This window comes from Lepisosteus oculatus, chromosome 10 (assembly GCF_040954835.1).
Source record: "Lepisosteus oculatus isolate fLepOcu1 chromosome 10, fLepOcu1.hap2, whole genome shotgun sequence".
NCBI lineage: Eukaryota > Metazoa > Chordata > Actinopteri > Semionotiformes > Lepisosteidae > Lepisosteus > Lepisosteus oculatus.
The window spans coordinates 7745629-7761958 of NC_090705.1; the positions used below are offsets into that span (position 1 = coordinate 7745629).

Genomic DNA, 16330 nt, shown 5'->3' on the forward strand with positions numbered 1-16330 from the left:
GAAAAACTGAAGGCCCACCACAGAGACTTTGGAATATTATTGAAAAAAAGACCTGGCCTTAGTCTGCAACTTCCGGTTTCTTGCAACTAAAGTAGCTGCCTGTTAGTTGCTTATGGAAACCTTATGCATTTCCGGACACTGATGCAATGCCACACAAAAAGAAATCAGGTATTATCTGTGGAGTACGTGCCAGGTTAATTTATACATCTTTATCCATCTATCAGCTAAATTGTATCATCAAGATGTTGCCAAAACAGCTGGCATTGTGCTGAGCAAAATAGATTGTTCTACAGGTTCTGCCTTTTAGATTCCAAATGTACTGTTCTTATGCATAATCGCAGAAAGCTGGGGAAGCCATTAGAGGAGGGAGACAGGGATCTGACAAGGACAAGTGAGATGCTGCAGTTACATCACTAGAATAGAATGTTGCATGAACGGGTCCTTTAAATCCATCAACACGATATTAAATATTTTTACTAATGAATCATGATCCCCAAATAATTTAACACATTTGAAAGGGCTTTGAACCTGTGGACAAGCACGAAAATGTTTTTAATATACACCTATTGATGTCATATTCCTCTTTAAAAGCTACTTACAATCAACAGTCTCTGAAAGCGGGTAACAGCAACATCACATGGCAAGTGCCAACCAGTACACACGGTTCACTGGAAAAATACAAACCATTAAATATCACAGGACAATCGTTTTATTCATTTATTTGGCTGATGATTTTATCCACAGTGACTCTGTACCCACCTACACAGCTGGGTATTTTGCTGGAGAGATCGGAGTGAACGAAGGCACAGCAGCTGTGTCTCCACCCAGGCAAACAGGGCCCAGAAGCTTGTGATTGCAGGCCCAGAGCCCTGGCCACCCCTCCACACTGCTTGAGAGATCCGAACCTCTCTCACTGACCTTTAACAACTGCAATCATTTCACACTTCAGGTTTTAACACAGGTAACCAGATTGTTCTTGGTTAGTCATTAATCCCGTTTTAGTGCCAGCGGTAACAACTTAATTGTCTCAGTTTACTAAAGGCAGTTTCCCAGCATCACTCCTCTGTTTACTCGCTGACTTTTGATTATGGTTTCATAGAAATCAAATTCTTATTGTTTTCACAGGGCAACAATACTAAAATAAAAAAAAAACAGATCTTGTTTTTAAGTCATGAAAGTATAAAAATATTCGGGCCTAGAACCCTTCTAAAAAGATAAAAAAACATCCTTCTGAATCAACCTCATCACTGGTCGCATGGCCCTAAGAAGGAGAATAGCAGGGAACTGGAAGTTCAGGTTTCAGTCACTTCACTTTTCAGTCTATTCCCGTTACGGCAGCAAGAATATGCAAAGTTTGGTTCGGCTTCTTTAAATCATGCAGATTAATATAGTTTGTGGCCTGAATAGAGATGACCATTCATATTATTTAAAGCAATGTTGAAATATGTCACAACACCCTCTTACTTCAACATCAGTCCCCAGAGTGGCTTTTAAGATGTTTGCATCTCTGAAGACCTAACAATTAAGGAGCCTGCTGGCTTTTAATATGCAAGTTAAACACAGCTCTGTCAGGAGGTTCATCAGCTGAAATGAATCAAAATAACACCCAAACAAGTTCAGAATAACAGAGTGGAAACAGTTCAATACCCATTACCTTCTTCTGATTACGTTATGATAAGCTCTCCCAAAACTAAGCTCTTCAGAGCTGATTCTCAACACAATTGCATTAATCTTCCTGACATGCTTTAAACAAGAGATTTGAAGATGTAGCCAACTTTTTTCGTCTTTATTGCTTTATTGCTTTTACAAATATGTTGTCCAATGTTCAAGAGATGCACCCAAACAACTATTAAATTAAAAGCCCAATCTTGAGAATTAACCTCCAAGACCCTGGTTTTAGAGATTTTAAGGACACTTTTGCCCCCACATTGAAAAATCTTTTATATACAGTATATATATATCTATCAGTCATTTCATATTTGGGTCATATAACTTCTAGTTTAGATACTTTTGCAGCAAACTAAGTTAACAATCTATTTCTTAAATTTCAGAATGGTCTAAATGCAGAGTTCCCCTTTACTACCTCTTTAAAATGTTGACTTACAGTAGTAATAGTAATTCGGGTGCAAAAGGCCTTCAGCCTTTTTGTGCCTTTTGCGCAGGTGCAAGTCACTGGTTGCTGAAGGCCAATGTACTCATTCATTTGGAGAATTATTGCTCTAGTTTTTGATAACAACAAAATGGAGAAGAGACCGGTAGTAGAAACAGAATATGAGCATTTGCTGAACAACGCCACCAAATTAAAGTACGAACATTATATTTGCTAGACCATGACATGACTTTTACTCAGTGAAGTCAGTGGTTTTGCTCCTGGAGTAATGTAATAATATTAATACTCTGCGACAGAGGCTGAAGCATACTCAAGTACACGGACAGCCCTGAAGAGACCTTTGCCAACAGACTTTGAGCGTCCAACTGTATTTAGAAGTTACTGAAAATAAAATCTATTTTACCGTTCGCAACTTTACCGTCTCTATTTTGAGCTCTGTCCCAGCTTTGCCTGCATGTAGGTGGCAGCTACTTAATTTTCACACGAACCTACTATTCCATTTGCAAGTCACATCAAAAGTAATGGTGCTCGCTAGTTACGTCCACATATAATTGGACTTGAAAGGGTGATTAAAAAATATACTGTTTGTTTAATTATATACAGTTATTTATGTATTGAGGAGAGATCTGCATTTCTTTAAACCAAGCGTGAAGCCAGAGATTATTCCCATTGTGATTCCATCGAAGCTTGAGCAAAGCTGTCCTGTAACACCTCTGTTACACAATCTTTTATGATATTATCACGATCTTCATTTTAGAAGGTGTTTTAAAAGGTACAGACATTTGAAAATTCAGCCTAAAGTTTTTTTTTACTTAAAGGTGTTATCAAGCATGTCTGCTCAAGCTACAGTATACTAAAGGTCATCTAACTGTCATGTATTAAAGTTAAGGTCTAACACTATACTTCAAACTGCTGGGGTTATTTTAATAAGGTTTTTAAATATTCATGTTGAAAATTCAAATTCTATTCATATGTATGAAAAACCATGCTCTTGTAGTCTCGTACACAAGAGATATTTTGAGCTGAAAAGCCACTTCACCTTTTATTAAGTTTTAATGTTATAAAACACTATAGATGTTGTATAAGGACATGAGCATTAGGTCTCCTATTGTTTGGATGCCACTCAAATGAATGCACAGCTGGACTTACAGATTTTGTAAGTTAAAGCTGTGATATTATTGTCTCTTAACTGCAATTTGTAGTTAACATTTGCTTATGGTTCTACAGTACGTTCACTATTAAATGAACATACAACTGCCAATATATGAACTACTAGATATGTATTTTTCTTGAGCCAAAGTATGGATGATTATTACTCTTATACCTTTTCATTTTTAGCATGACAATAACATTGTGGTTATACCAAACAGAAAGCAAAAGTGAAAAATTTAAAAATAATCATTAACTCATTAGCATTGTGAAACAGTGTAAAATGTCCTGACTTCAAAGAGGGAAACTAAAGTCTGTGAAACGGGGGAGGCAATGTGAACAGATAATTATTAATAGATAACAGTGAGTTTTATACTTTAACTACAGAAGTTCGTCTGCAATAAGCCTTCTCGTCCACTCGAGGTGTCCAAACCTGAAGTGTACAGGCCAGCACATTTTGGTTCAATACAGCCCAGTACAAAACTAGTTAAATCCGTAGCAAAACTAATCAGCTTTTTCCTTTCACGTGTGATTTGATACAACCTAACAGTGAGTTGCCCATGGGGGCCATTATAGCGCCCCTGCCCAGTCGTCCGTTTTAATCCATCAGTTCCCATTGGGTTCAGTCCTGATCTCCTCCTCGCAGTTCAGGTGGTTCGCCAGCTCCTGAACCACGGCGGCTTTGCCGATCTGATCGTTCCTCCTCTTTTCCATGATCAAGTCTTCCAAACTCTGGAACTCCAGCATGTGGCTTTTTTTCTCGGACAGCTGGATTTTCAACCGGTAGGGCTGCTTGCCAATTCGGATCTCTCCCCCGATTTTGAACTCCCGCTTGCCAAATTTGCACCAGGCGGCGAAACACTCCGAGTTCCTCCAGCTGAGCTCCCGGTCCTTCGCTCCCACCTGCTCCATGGCGCTCTGCACCACCACGTCGGGGCTCAGGGGTTTGAATTTGTACACGTCGTTCACCACCCGGCCCCGTCTGCCCTGGCTGGCGTCCGTCAGGAAATCGTTCTTGATCTCAGCCCTGTGCAGATGAACCACCTGAAAGTCCCCCACGTACACAGCCCAGTGGGGATACTGGCTGGTCGCCACGAACTCCACCAGGTCGCCCGGCTTGCACTTGTTCAGCAGATTTTCGGGGGAGTACGTCCCCATGTCCCCGGTCTTGGTGCTCTTGTCGTACACGCACTCGTCTCGGTAATAAATCGCACACTCCAGTTCGTTGCACTTGTCATACTGTTTCTCTTCCTGATTCGGGTCCGTGTCTGCTCCACCAACGTTATCATCCAGCTCGTCGTCATCCGCGGAAAAAATGTAGGACACCCCGATTCTGGGACCGTCTTCCGTATCCAAACCGTTCGGGTCCGCCGTCGGAACTTCTGCGTAACTTAAATGAGTCAGTTTTTCCACCTGATTCCCCATAACACTTCCACGAAGCCGGGCGTATTAGGAAGGGGAGAGACGATGTAATTCCACCTGTTAAAGCCAGGGGAATCGCAGCTATTGGAAAGGCAACACGTAACAGGACCTGGGCAAAACTAATTCCACGTTGCGACGGGGTATCAGTCCTTTCATGTTCAAAATAAAGCGGAGTGCGACACGCTCCCCCTTTTAAATAAAAAAGAGCCGCTTTTCCCCCCCCAAGATCAAGCTTTGGTCTGTGTCAGAGAGAGAGAGAGAAAATAGAAATTAGTGCTGAACTAAAAAGAAAAAATACAGGCAGCGTTTAATTAAAACTTTAAGGCTGGCCTATTTAGTACGGCCCAACCAGGTGTGTTACACCTGACGCATCCCTTTGCTGCCAAAGTTGCAAAATCAAACGGAACTGTTTTAAAACTTACCTTCAGCTGTTAATATTACATCGCTCAACATACACGCTGAAGGCGTGTTAAAATCCCAAATGGAGAGCGGCGGGAAATCAGTGGCTATCTTGTGTGTTTTTTTCCCCCGTGTACCTCTAATAAATTATTACAGCAGGGAAACAGGTACGGCTCGGCCGCTCTTGTGCAACTGCAGCTCCCAAGCAGATCTGAGCGAAACTCGCCTCGGCAGTAAATTACAAACTGCTCAGCCCTTAAAGCGACAGTAGGTTATTTTCTCCTCTTGGCTGTCTCGTCACAACTATGGTACTTTCCTCTGCCAGTACGCAAACCACTTGTTGTTTAATTGTTCAATACGCATCTTAACAAAAACACCCCCCAATCAAATGTATTCAGAAATACAACAGTGCATTCCCTGCATCAGGTTTTCGACTCTGTTCGTCGAGGACACCAGAAAAATGCATTTGTTTCTTCCGAATTACCTATCCTTCAAAATATTTCCTCGAATAGGGCAAACTCCTCACCTGTCACCTATTTTTTTTTTTAATTACGTGATTCGGATATAATGTTATCACCCTGCTATACATAACTGGTCGAGGGTGTACAGTAGGCAAACAAGCTTCCCAGCCGTGTTGCTAAAACCGATATCTGTATTCTTTCAAGAGCAATTAAACAAAAACAACAACAAACGAGCTACAGTAGGTGTTTTGTAGCCGTTCTTGTATACAATTAGCATACTCTGAATCTGACACCCAGCACCGAATCCAGTAACCTAACCTGTCTGATACTGGACGGTACGCGGTAGCCCCATTATGCAGCACATCAGAGGAAATGGGAAATTGCATCACTAACTGAACTTCAGGGAATCCAGAGTCGAATTTAACCAGAGCACTGTGGTAAACAGATTATCTTCTGAAGAGTGCCACAAAATAGGTAGGAAATTGACTCTGCTGTGAGGGTATGTGTGTGTTTGTGCTGTGTGTCGGTCGCGAATGGATTTTAAATAATTAAGCCCAACAATCATTCATTTATATTAGAATTAATATGTAAAATGATTTACTTATGTGGGGAGCAGTAATTATGTAGGTTTAAAGGCAGTTGTTTACAACCACTCGACTTTATATGTAAAACAAACGTAAAATTACCCCAGAGTCACCGAATGAATTCTCACACCAAGAGAATGTAGTCTTGTGTAACTAGAACACCTTAAATACAAGATGCTGACAGAGCAGTCCTAACAATCTTTGCAATACCATTGGTAAGCAAGACATTTTTACAGAGAAAAACAAGATCTGAAAACTTTTTATATACTGGCCAGAACAGAAGCTTTAACATTAGGCTGCAGACACATTTCTAATATGGAGTGCAGTTTTAGAAGACAAGTCTTTTAAATTGCAAATGAAGACACATCAACTGGCTGTAACAAGATGATGCCTTGTCTTACTTGGGTTATGCAGTTCCCTAGCACGCAGACTGCATGAAGAAATCTTCAAGAGGACAAGTATTTAAGGACTTCAACTTACATTGCAGGACAAGTATTTAAATGTTTTCCCCTTCATTGCAACAATCAGCAGGAGGATCGCAGGAGATCAGTATAAAGAATTTCATCTTGCCTTTTTATTTTAATTACGTTTTTAATGGCCTGGTGGAAATAAATAAATGAGTCTATTAATGCTGAACTCACAACTTGTGTCCAATTTGTGTTAAAAGTGGTTCACTCTAAAAAGTTATCCTCAACTATAACTTTCTCTGGATGTGACCGTTTGTGGCACAGAAACACACTTCGAAATTAGCCTCGGCTACCTCAGTCTTGACAAGGTATCTGGGGTTTGTGTTTTATTATTGTATTCATGTTATAATTGCACAAGTCTCTATTAAATAAGTGAACAAATACAGGCAAGAAAATATTTCTATATTTATGATTTTATGCAAATATCTGCTGCTTATAAAGGACAATCAACAGCCTCCAGGAATTCTAGTAGGTGTTAGATTAAACTATTTCTGTAAAACGCCACACTGTATAGACAGTTGTGGAAAACATGACATGGCCTTCCTTTGAAATTTGTGTGCATGTGTTATGTCCTTTTTGTTGTTTTAATGTTGTTGTAAGTAAAATTGTTTTAAATGGTAAGGGGCTCATGTCCTAATGTGTGTGAATGATCTAGTCATCATACTTTCTGGGACATTATTTATAATAAGAAGGAGTAGACGGGCTGTTTTTGGTTTTTTTCTTCACCTTTTTCTATCTCAGATAATACCCATTTGGTTAATCCTTTTTACACCATAAAGACATGAGTCAGAAAATTATGTTTTTGTGTTATTAACCTTGAACTCACACTCTGCATTTTTAACACGTAAAAAGCTTATCCTTTTCCTAAATTAAACACTCAGCTATTCACAGTCACAAATATGACTAACATGCATAGAAAAAGCTTTCTAAATTTCAGTTATGAAACAGTGACGTCTTCTCAATAACTTTAAGGAAGCGTATTATTTAAAAGAGCAGTTTTTTCACCTGACTTATCTTGCTATGGTGTGTCCTATTTTAAATGCTTCTTTTCTTCTCCTTTTTTAATTATAGTTGCTAGCACAATTTATTTTTTAAAAGATTTGTCACAGCCAAGGGGTCACAGCACAATGAAAAAACTTTATCAGTATTAGTACAGCTTAGCAAAAGTAATGCTAATAAACATATTTGGCATGGAGCAAAGGTTTAAAGCTATCCTCTAAGATAAAGAACATCCAAGCCGGGCAGTGTCAGATGTATAATCTAGATCTATTTCATATTGCAAATAAATTCAAATTTAGAATAACACATTTAAATGTTCATGTCTCTTGCTTTGTGTTTGCTCATGACAGGTTTCTCTGACATGGTTATTAAAATTTCTGCCAGTTGCCAGTGAGGTCTGGCAGTGTGAGCTGTCATTTAAGCAAAGGTGAAGTTCAGAGAGGTCCTTGTTTGCACCTGTGGAAATGAGGCTCCTGCCTTTCTTGAGTGTGTTTTTTTATGCCTCTTCCACTCCAGCCTCTCATTCGTAACTGCAAGTTCAGGCAGTCTTAGGCTGGGGCCATTCCTCCTAGCCTCGAAAGAGAATCGTGACCTGAACCTAAAGGTCTGAATATTCCTACCCTGTGTGAGACTCCAAATCCCTGAACCTAAAGCCTGAAAATAGTACGGATTCCTAGGTGAATTCAAGAACATGGATTGCTTTCAACAAACATTTTCCTTAAAACCTCTTTCTTAAACCACAAATCGCATGATGTTCATCCTGATGTAAAACGTTGTAACAGCTGATGCCTATTTGCTTGATTTTTTTAATTTAACAGCATCCCTTTCTACTCAAAGAACACACCTGTGCAAATTACTAACATTTATTATTATACTTACATTAATTGAGCAGTACAGCTTAGCTATTATACATATTGGACTGGATAACAAAGAGCTGTGTGAAAGTGATGTCTGTCTATGATGATATACTGCAGAAGACAATGGAAATTGCAGAAAAAGGCTGGAAGTACAGTTCCTCCAATATCACATTTTGTTTGTTAATAAAGGAATTCATTTAATAAATGACCCGCGGTCACTTTTTCTTGCTGACAAATATCCAGGCTCATTCCTGTTTCTGAGAAAAAATGACGATCCAGAGTTCTGGAATTGCTTTCTGGATTGTGTGACCATCTTGTCACTTCTGATAGGCTTCTGCATTCATTTTTCAGCTGCGATGAAACAGTGTCGCTAGTTATGGTCTAAGGCAGTGGTTCCCCGTCCTGCTGCTGGTGACCCACTCACCGGTTGGGTTTTGATCCGGTCGAGCCCTCGGTGACACAATCAAGCCCTTCGTTGACTTAAAGATAATACAATTAATTTGAACTATTTGTTCCCAGTTCTTAAGCACGTCAGAGCTTTAACTGTTGTATTCTGTGAGTGAAATACCATTCCAAACTCTTGACTAGAAACAAATGCAAATATTTGAATGAAGGAACTTCTTCGATCGATTAAGGCTTCAGTTATCTAAAGGATGGTGAGCTGGAATGAAAACCAGCAGGTTTTGAAAACCACCAGGATTTGAAACCAGTCTTGGCCCTGGAAGGTTGCAATTTTCAAGCTAACTCAACTCTAAATGAACTTAATCACCTCATTATAGGCTTGATTGGACCAATTAAATGACCTCTCTCAGCTCTTCAGGTGCGACGCTTTGAAAGAGTCTTAGGTGTCCAGTAGACACACCAGGCCTGCCAGACCAGGACTTTACAACCCTGGTGTAGCCTGGTGTGGCTTCTTGATTAAATCACCCCACTAATTTGAAAATCATCTCCTGGCAAGGTTCTGTACAAGTTCACTAGAACTGGCAGCTAGTAAAATAAAAGTGTAAATTAACTTGCCAAAGCTAGGTCACAAAAGCTCCTGATATGATTGTTAGTTCCATTTACAGTTATAAATAAAAACTCTTTTAAATCTAAAAATACATTTGAAAACATTTTTAATCACTTGAAGCTAACATAAAGTATCCTTATTTATACAGTATTTCTGAGATAATATTCCCAAACAGACTCGTGATGCTTTAAAACAGGGGTTTCCAAACCTCGTCCTGCAGGGCCTCAGTCCTTCAGGTTTTCATCCTGCACAAAACTCAACATTTCCACAAAGTATTGGCTTCATTAGAGTCGTTGACCAGGTTTCCCACCCTTTTCTGGTGCTGCTGATTTGAAAGGAATGCAACCTTCCAGAACTGGAGCTGGTGAACCCTTCTTCTGGAGGAATGTACTTTTTAAAAGACAAATCTTGAAATAAAGTTCGAACTCTGCCCTGATTTAACAGTATTAACCATAGAGTCTTCGGTTTTCAGTTGTTTATCACTAGTTCTATGATTGTCTTTAGTTGCAGAGGATTTTTTTCCTTTCATTGAGTTACTGTTTCAGTGGTGAAGCGTGTAGTTTACGGTAAATGTCTCCCGCAGAAATTGTGTGGGTTGTGAAGTGGGGAGAATTCAGCTTTCACAGCCTTGAAAAACAGTAAGATCATGAGTACACATGAAACCTTGAACATATTATTTTGCTGGTACTGTTTTAATCTGCAGCAGAACCACTTCACATATTAGACATTAGAGGGCCGAATGTAGAAGAAACTGTAAGTTTCTAAACTGGGAAATACTGGGAGTGTATGTGAACCTTTTAATGACGCAGTCACTCTGAATCTATTCAAACACAATTTTTTTGTATTATTATCATGGAGATATTCCAGCAGACAAGAACGCATACTTAACTAACAATGCCACAAGCCCTACTTTCAGATTTGATCTTGTCTGGGCCTAACCACAGTACTGTTATAACTACTGCAGTCATTAAAGGTAACCTTTTCTCCCTATTTAAGCAAGAAAAGAATCTTCAGAGAAGCATTTATTCTTTTCCACTCCACGTTACCGAAACGCACTACGATCGCCCCGCATCTGTTGTACTTCAGGTTGTCTGTCTAATTAATGTACAAAGCGAGACACGTCGTATTCTGTGTGAGGACCAGCCTGCTGAAGTCACCAAGCTGTGCCCATGTTTTTGCATTTGCAGGAAATATATTAAAATGCATAGCCTGTCAAGGGGAGCAGCACACCCACACCATGTAGTTTTTTAATTTTATATGGAGGAAATGACTCATTATGGTAAAAAAAAAACGTTAAAGAAAAGGCAAACACGAAGTATACCTTCTTCTCCTGCAAGAATGTAATAGGCTTCCATTCCACTTCTGGTGAGACACTCCTGTTGCTAATACCAACCAAACAGCATTCTGTAAACATTGAGTGTGCGCTTTTCAGTCTTCCATGTCACACTGTGGTGTTTGTTTTTATTCCATTTTTTACATTTTGCTTTGTGGCATCTTAATAAAAAGAGACCAGGCTGGTTCAATTTGAATTCCTCAGAATTCAGTTTTGTCCCCTTGCCTTCCATTTATTATAAGAGTTTCTTAGTCATCTGGGACTTGGAAGTAACTTTAAGCAAAGCCTGCATTAAAGTAAAACAAGGTTTGTTGGTACTGTTGGTTGCGTATGACTCACAACAAGTACCAACAGATGTCTTGTATCTTATTTATTATTTAACTCAGACGTTCAGTAATCTTAAATGGAAACGATTGCTGGGAAATGAGAACAGCGTAGTCAGGCGATCAGTGTGAGTCCGCAGCAATCACAACTGGGATCAGGATTGCAGTTGGTAAAAAAAGCACTGCCTCGTTGGAGAGTTAAAGATTAAATAAGAATGTAAAGCTTGACATTTCACGTGCAAAGAATTTTCATACCTGTGCTTATATTGGGGATTTATATGCTGGAAATGCTTTCTACTCTTAATTTGAAAGAATTAACTCCGTAAACCTTATAAACCTACACCAATCTAATGCATGAAGAAATCTTTAATGGCAAATCCCTTGCTCCTGATGAGTAGTGATTCTTGAAGAGATGTCTCCTATGACCTGATAAAGCCTCCCCTCTATACACAATTTAAAAGTTCTGAAAAATAAAACTTCCTGAAACGGCAGAGCAGGCTTGTGGAAGAAATAATAGTTAATACACTTAAAACACAAAAAGATAAAAACATTAGTTCATCGTAAAGCAATAGTTCCTTTCAGCACGACTACGCACCCCTGATATGACTTCAGGGGGTTACAGTTTCTTATCCAAGGAGGTTAGCTCGGCATTTCTGACAGTATCATTATAATGCAAGGTTCTAATTTTTCATCTTTTTTTTTGTAGTTGTGGATTTAGGAATATGCACAAAATGTTAGGATTTAGGGAACCTTGCTTTCAACAGAGTCATGCAAGAATATACTGTATCGCAGGCCAAATAGAAATCCAGGACAGTTTGTAACAGGCCTAGATCAGACTGCAATCACAAATCAGATGAAGAATATTGAATCTAAAAAAAAATCCCAAAAAGCAGACTCATTTTTTTATAAGGGCTACAGTACGTTTAAAGCTTTGAGGGTTTTGAGATCCAGTTATTTGTGGGTTAGATCTATGGGATCAGAGTCAGGTTTAAACACAGGGAAATGCTCTGTGGTGATTATTGTACAAGAAGCCAGCACTCTGCTCATCACGTATTAAAGCTCTTGTCGTTTCTCTGCCAGATTACCTCAGGTTTAAAATTTGTCTCTGTCTGTGGACCTCATCTTAATCCGCTACAGAGCCCCAGCCTCATCCACCATGTGCGTGCTACTGTGACACCACCAGTGAAAATGAAGACTGAGACCAAGAGAGACATTGTACCACTTCATAGCCATTCTATACCAAAGATTAGCTTCACATTCAAAGTAGCACACAGTAATAAGGGGATTGCAACTTTAAAAAAATATGCTGCACACAAAGTGTGTGCTTAATCCTTCTTACTAAATAGCCTATTAAGGTTATAATCCTGTTTCATTATGCAAGTCAAAGCATCCATTTAAATCCTTTTAAGCTCTGATGGTGTGTCATGTTAGCAACACTTGTTGTGTACAGTAGGCCTGATCATGTAGGTCTGTTCAACAGTAGAAAATCATTAACTCACATTTAAATAAAGTGGTCTTAAATGTTACTTTCAAGGTCAACCTTTCAGTTTAAAAACTACAGAGAGCAGAAAAAATGCCATGTTCATTGCCCATTAAATTATTAGGAGAAGCATATTTTCAGAATCCATTTTTACATGACATGAACAAAGACGATTATGGATTCATAAGCTGAAATCAAACATTTAAAAAATGTCTATAATAAAGATAAGACACTAATCCTTATCTTTTATTTTTTTTCCCATACTGGTTTGGAAACGTTTGTAAACTCACCACATCCTAAAGTGCAACTAATAGATGATCTATTTGAACAATTTGCCTTCATCATCTCACAGGCAGGAGAGGAAGAAGCAGAAGACACACCTGAGTCAAGGAATGGCCCAACTGTACAGGAAAGGGTCAACACGTGCACATTAAACCTGCAGGCCAGATCATCCTAAAATGAAAATGAACCATATGTACAGTATGGGTTCCATTAACCATAGATTACCCCACTTACTATGAAGTCTGTACTTCATAATAAGTGTACCTCAAGATGTTAGGACCTTTTATCCTAGAAGGCATCTGTACTGAGCGTTCTGGCACACTATAGTTGCTGTCGCATCATCCAGGTGGATGCTGCACATTGGTGATGGTGGAGGGGAGTCCCCATTACCTGGAAAGCGCTTTGAGTGGAGTGTCCAGAAAAGCGCTATATAAGTGTAAGCAATTATTAATTCTTCTTATTATTATTACTTTTGAATTTGGCCAATAAATTAGTGCTAGTTTACTTTTGGAAGGGTGTGCCTGGCAAGTTGTTCGAGGTATCCAGTCTCTCTTCGGGGAATGTCTGAATGTGTAAGTCATGTCAACTACGGCTTCTCAGTGAGGCTGTCTGGCCCGTCATGGAATTTTACGATTTGACCCCTAAACAACATTACCCACGCTACGAAAAGTTTAAAAAGCACCAGTATATACTTCTATTTTTGTGTTTCTTATAAATAAAAATACCTCAGTACAATCTGGTTTAGACAGTGATTAGTACTTCTCTAATATTTGGACTTTTCTGAGAAACTTTTATGACGGGACATAATTGCATTAACCCCACAACAGAGATTCTCTTTTCAGGATTAGCCCCCCCCGCGGTTCCATTTTGTAAAATTGTTTGCAATGTTTATGAATAAAAATGTCATCATTTTCAGGCATATAAATTTAATAAAATAAGAGTGCATGGTTTTTGACAGGAAAAAATAAGTAAAGAAGTATGACTAAATTCTTCCTAAATGTCTATGCAAAAAAGTAACATTTATCTAGGGTATGTTGTTGCTGCAAGACCTGGGACCTGGAAACCATGAACAGGGACTTCAGTCCCTCACAGCGCCATGCCTCCACCCCCACTTCATCGGCTACCTCAAGATGTTAGGACCTTTTATCCTAGAGCTGTTCAATCCCTGGCTTGAGTTGGCCTCAAACCTTTGGCTAACCTGAAGATAGTTCCAGTCCCCACTGCTACAAACTACAAACTCGACGAATGCGTTTTTATTTTTAAAATCAATATTGCTGTTTTGTCATTGCTTTCAACGTCATCTCAGTGACTAATACATACCGAGAGGCATTTAAAAACACAGCAAACGCTACTGGTTTTAATACTCATTGGTTGGGTTTTCAATGCCTATTGGGATACAGCAGAAATTAAAGTGAACATTTCATGCAACTTTGATTATGACAAAAATACATTTAAAGCACATTTTTGCCCGCAGTAACACTGTTAGGAAAACCGCGGCTGTTGACTCACTCTACTTCCAATCCAAAGAAATAAGCCCCCGTGTAAATCTGAAGCCAGCACAATGTTTCATAAGCTCTCGTGAATGTCTAATTCTTCCTCTGAAAAGAGTTGCCAGTGTGGTTCACTGCAGGTAAACACAATAAATTCACCACAGAGTGCTTTTGTTTCAGACTGTTGTGCTTTGGTTACATAAGAAGAATTTTAAGCAGCTAATAATATGCCCCCTAAGACCTCCGTCTCGGTGGATTTCAAGGGACTGTACCCGTTCAATACACGCACGTATCTCTTTGTGTTAGGCACTGCAACGCCAGCCCATGCAAATCACACAGGCTGTAAAGAGTATCTGCTCTCGGGAGGTTATTATCTGATGATCACAAGTCCCCTGCTGGCGGTGGGGTCTGTAATGATGCGCTCAGACGGCCAGGGGGTGTAAATCTTCGTCGGTGCGTCACGGAGGCAAGGATTAGCCCCCGATGCAAACCAGGCAGGAAAGGACAGCGGGCTCGGCGGCTTCATTACGGCGCACAGCGGCAAGCCTGGGAGGGCTGCGCCCAGCAGGGACCCCGGCGAGGCGCGCATATGACCGCCACATTGTCTGACCACAATCGGTCAATAAAGAACACCTACGAAGCGGGTGAAAAATCGCGCAGAACTTCAAACACTCCGCCATGCAAACTGTGATCAACTAAAAGTAGCCGGTGGGTTATTAATTGCCAGCATTAGCTGTTCTGTCACCATGTGTTACCAATCCATTGCTTTCAGTTATCGTCCAAAATGTGATACCCACCCTGTCTAAAAAACAACTACTTATGACAGTCTACTATCATTTAAATAGACACGTTTTAAACTCAGTAGGGTTAGAATTGAAAAGACCCAAGTGTGTGTGCAGTTTCCTATCTGTGTTTAGTGCACACTTAGGGATTATCTTGTGTACAAGAAGGCTAAAAAGGCTGCTGTTCTTTAATGGTAATTGAAAAGTGCCAAAATCTTCTTCATCAAATCTGAAATGGTCCCGGCATGATGTCTCCCAGCAGATGGCTGTGCTTGTGGTTAAATCTTAATCATGCCACGGATACTGTACGCTGTTCACGCCTTGCCTTCGTTTTCCAAAGGGATCTTAAGACAGCAGGCTGATTATCCACAGATCAGTGAGGTCAGGGATCTGGTACCGCAGTTAAGCGGGGTGAACAAAGGGAAATCAGGCAGATTCTAAGCTATCAGAGCAGCTAAATACAAGAGAGATGCTGCTCGGAGGGGAGGTGCACCCAGGCCCTGTTGTCAAGAGGCTGCAACACGCCACCCACTCTAGACAGTAGCTACAGTGCAACCTCAGGCACAAGTTCCTCTCCAGCAATAGAAAAACCTGTTTCGAATCCCATTACCTCAGGCTATGTTGCAGTAAAATGCCCTTAATCTGATCAAATTGAGGGGTTTGTGAGAGCTTGCCGGGAAGTCGGGAGAACCCTAGTGTTTTGGACATGATGAGTGTGCGGCTCTTTAGAGCAGACTGCTCAGTTGGCTAAGGAAGGCACATTTTAATGCGTCACCGCTAATATGGCGAGCAACACACAACTCTGCACTGGTCTCAGGGTATATAATTTTAAAAACAGCAATGGCACTTGCTTATTTATGCTGCTGGGCTTTCATCCCTCATTCAATATAGGTATATAGTACATGGCACTGTATATACAGTTTATGGTATACAGCTTCCATTAATCGTTTTGTGAAACAGTTATACCTATAAAATGTACATCAATGTGGACAGTTAAAATTGGGCTGTTTTTGTTGCTTTCACAGAAGAGAGAAAAAGGCCGGACCTCTGGAAGACAACCACCAAATGTGGACCAAATACATTTTTCCCCCCAGCCCTCTGCATTAAGCACAGCGCACACAACTGCTTCAGTGCACAATTTTCATGCCACATTAATAAAGTGCAGTCGTCTGCCCCCTGGACA

General features: G+C 40.0%; 1 protein-coding gene across 1 annotated transcript; it reads right to left on the reverse strand.

Moving 5' to 3' along the window:
* Positions 1 to 703: 703 nt before the first annotated feature.
* Positions 704 to 5999, reverse strand: lratd2 (LRAT domain containing 2). Its single transcript, XM_015358206.2, has 2 exons — positions 5104 to 5999; positions 704 to 4920 (listed from the first exon to the last, which is right to left on the reverse strand). The coding sequence occupies exon 2, from the start codon at positions 4682 to 4684 to the stop codon at positions 3866 to 3868; it is 819 nt and encodes a 272-aa protein (XP_015213692.1). The 5' UTR covers positions 4685 to 4920; positions 5104 to 5999; the 3' UTR covers positions 704 to 3865.
* Positions 6000 to 16330: the final 10331 nt, after the last annotated feature.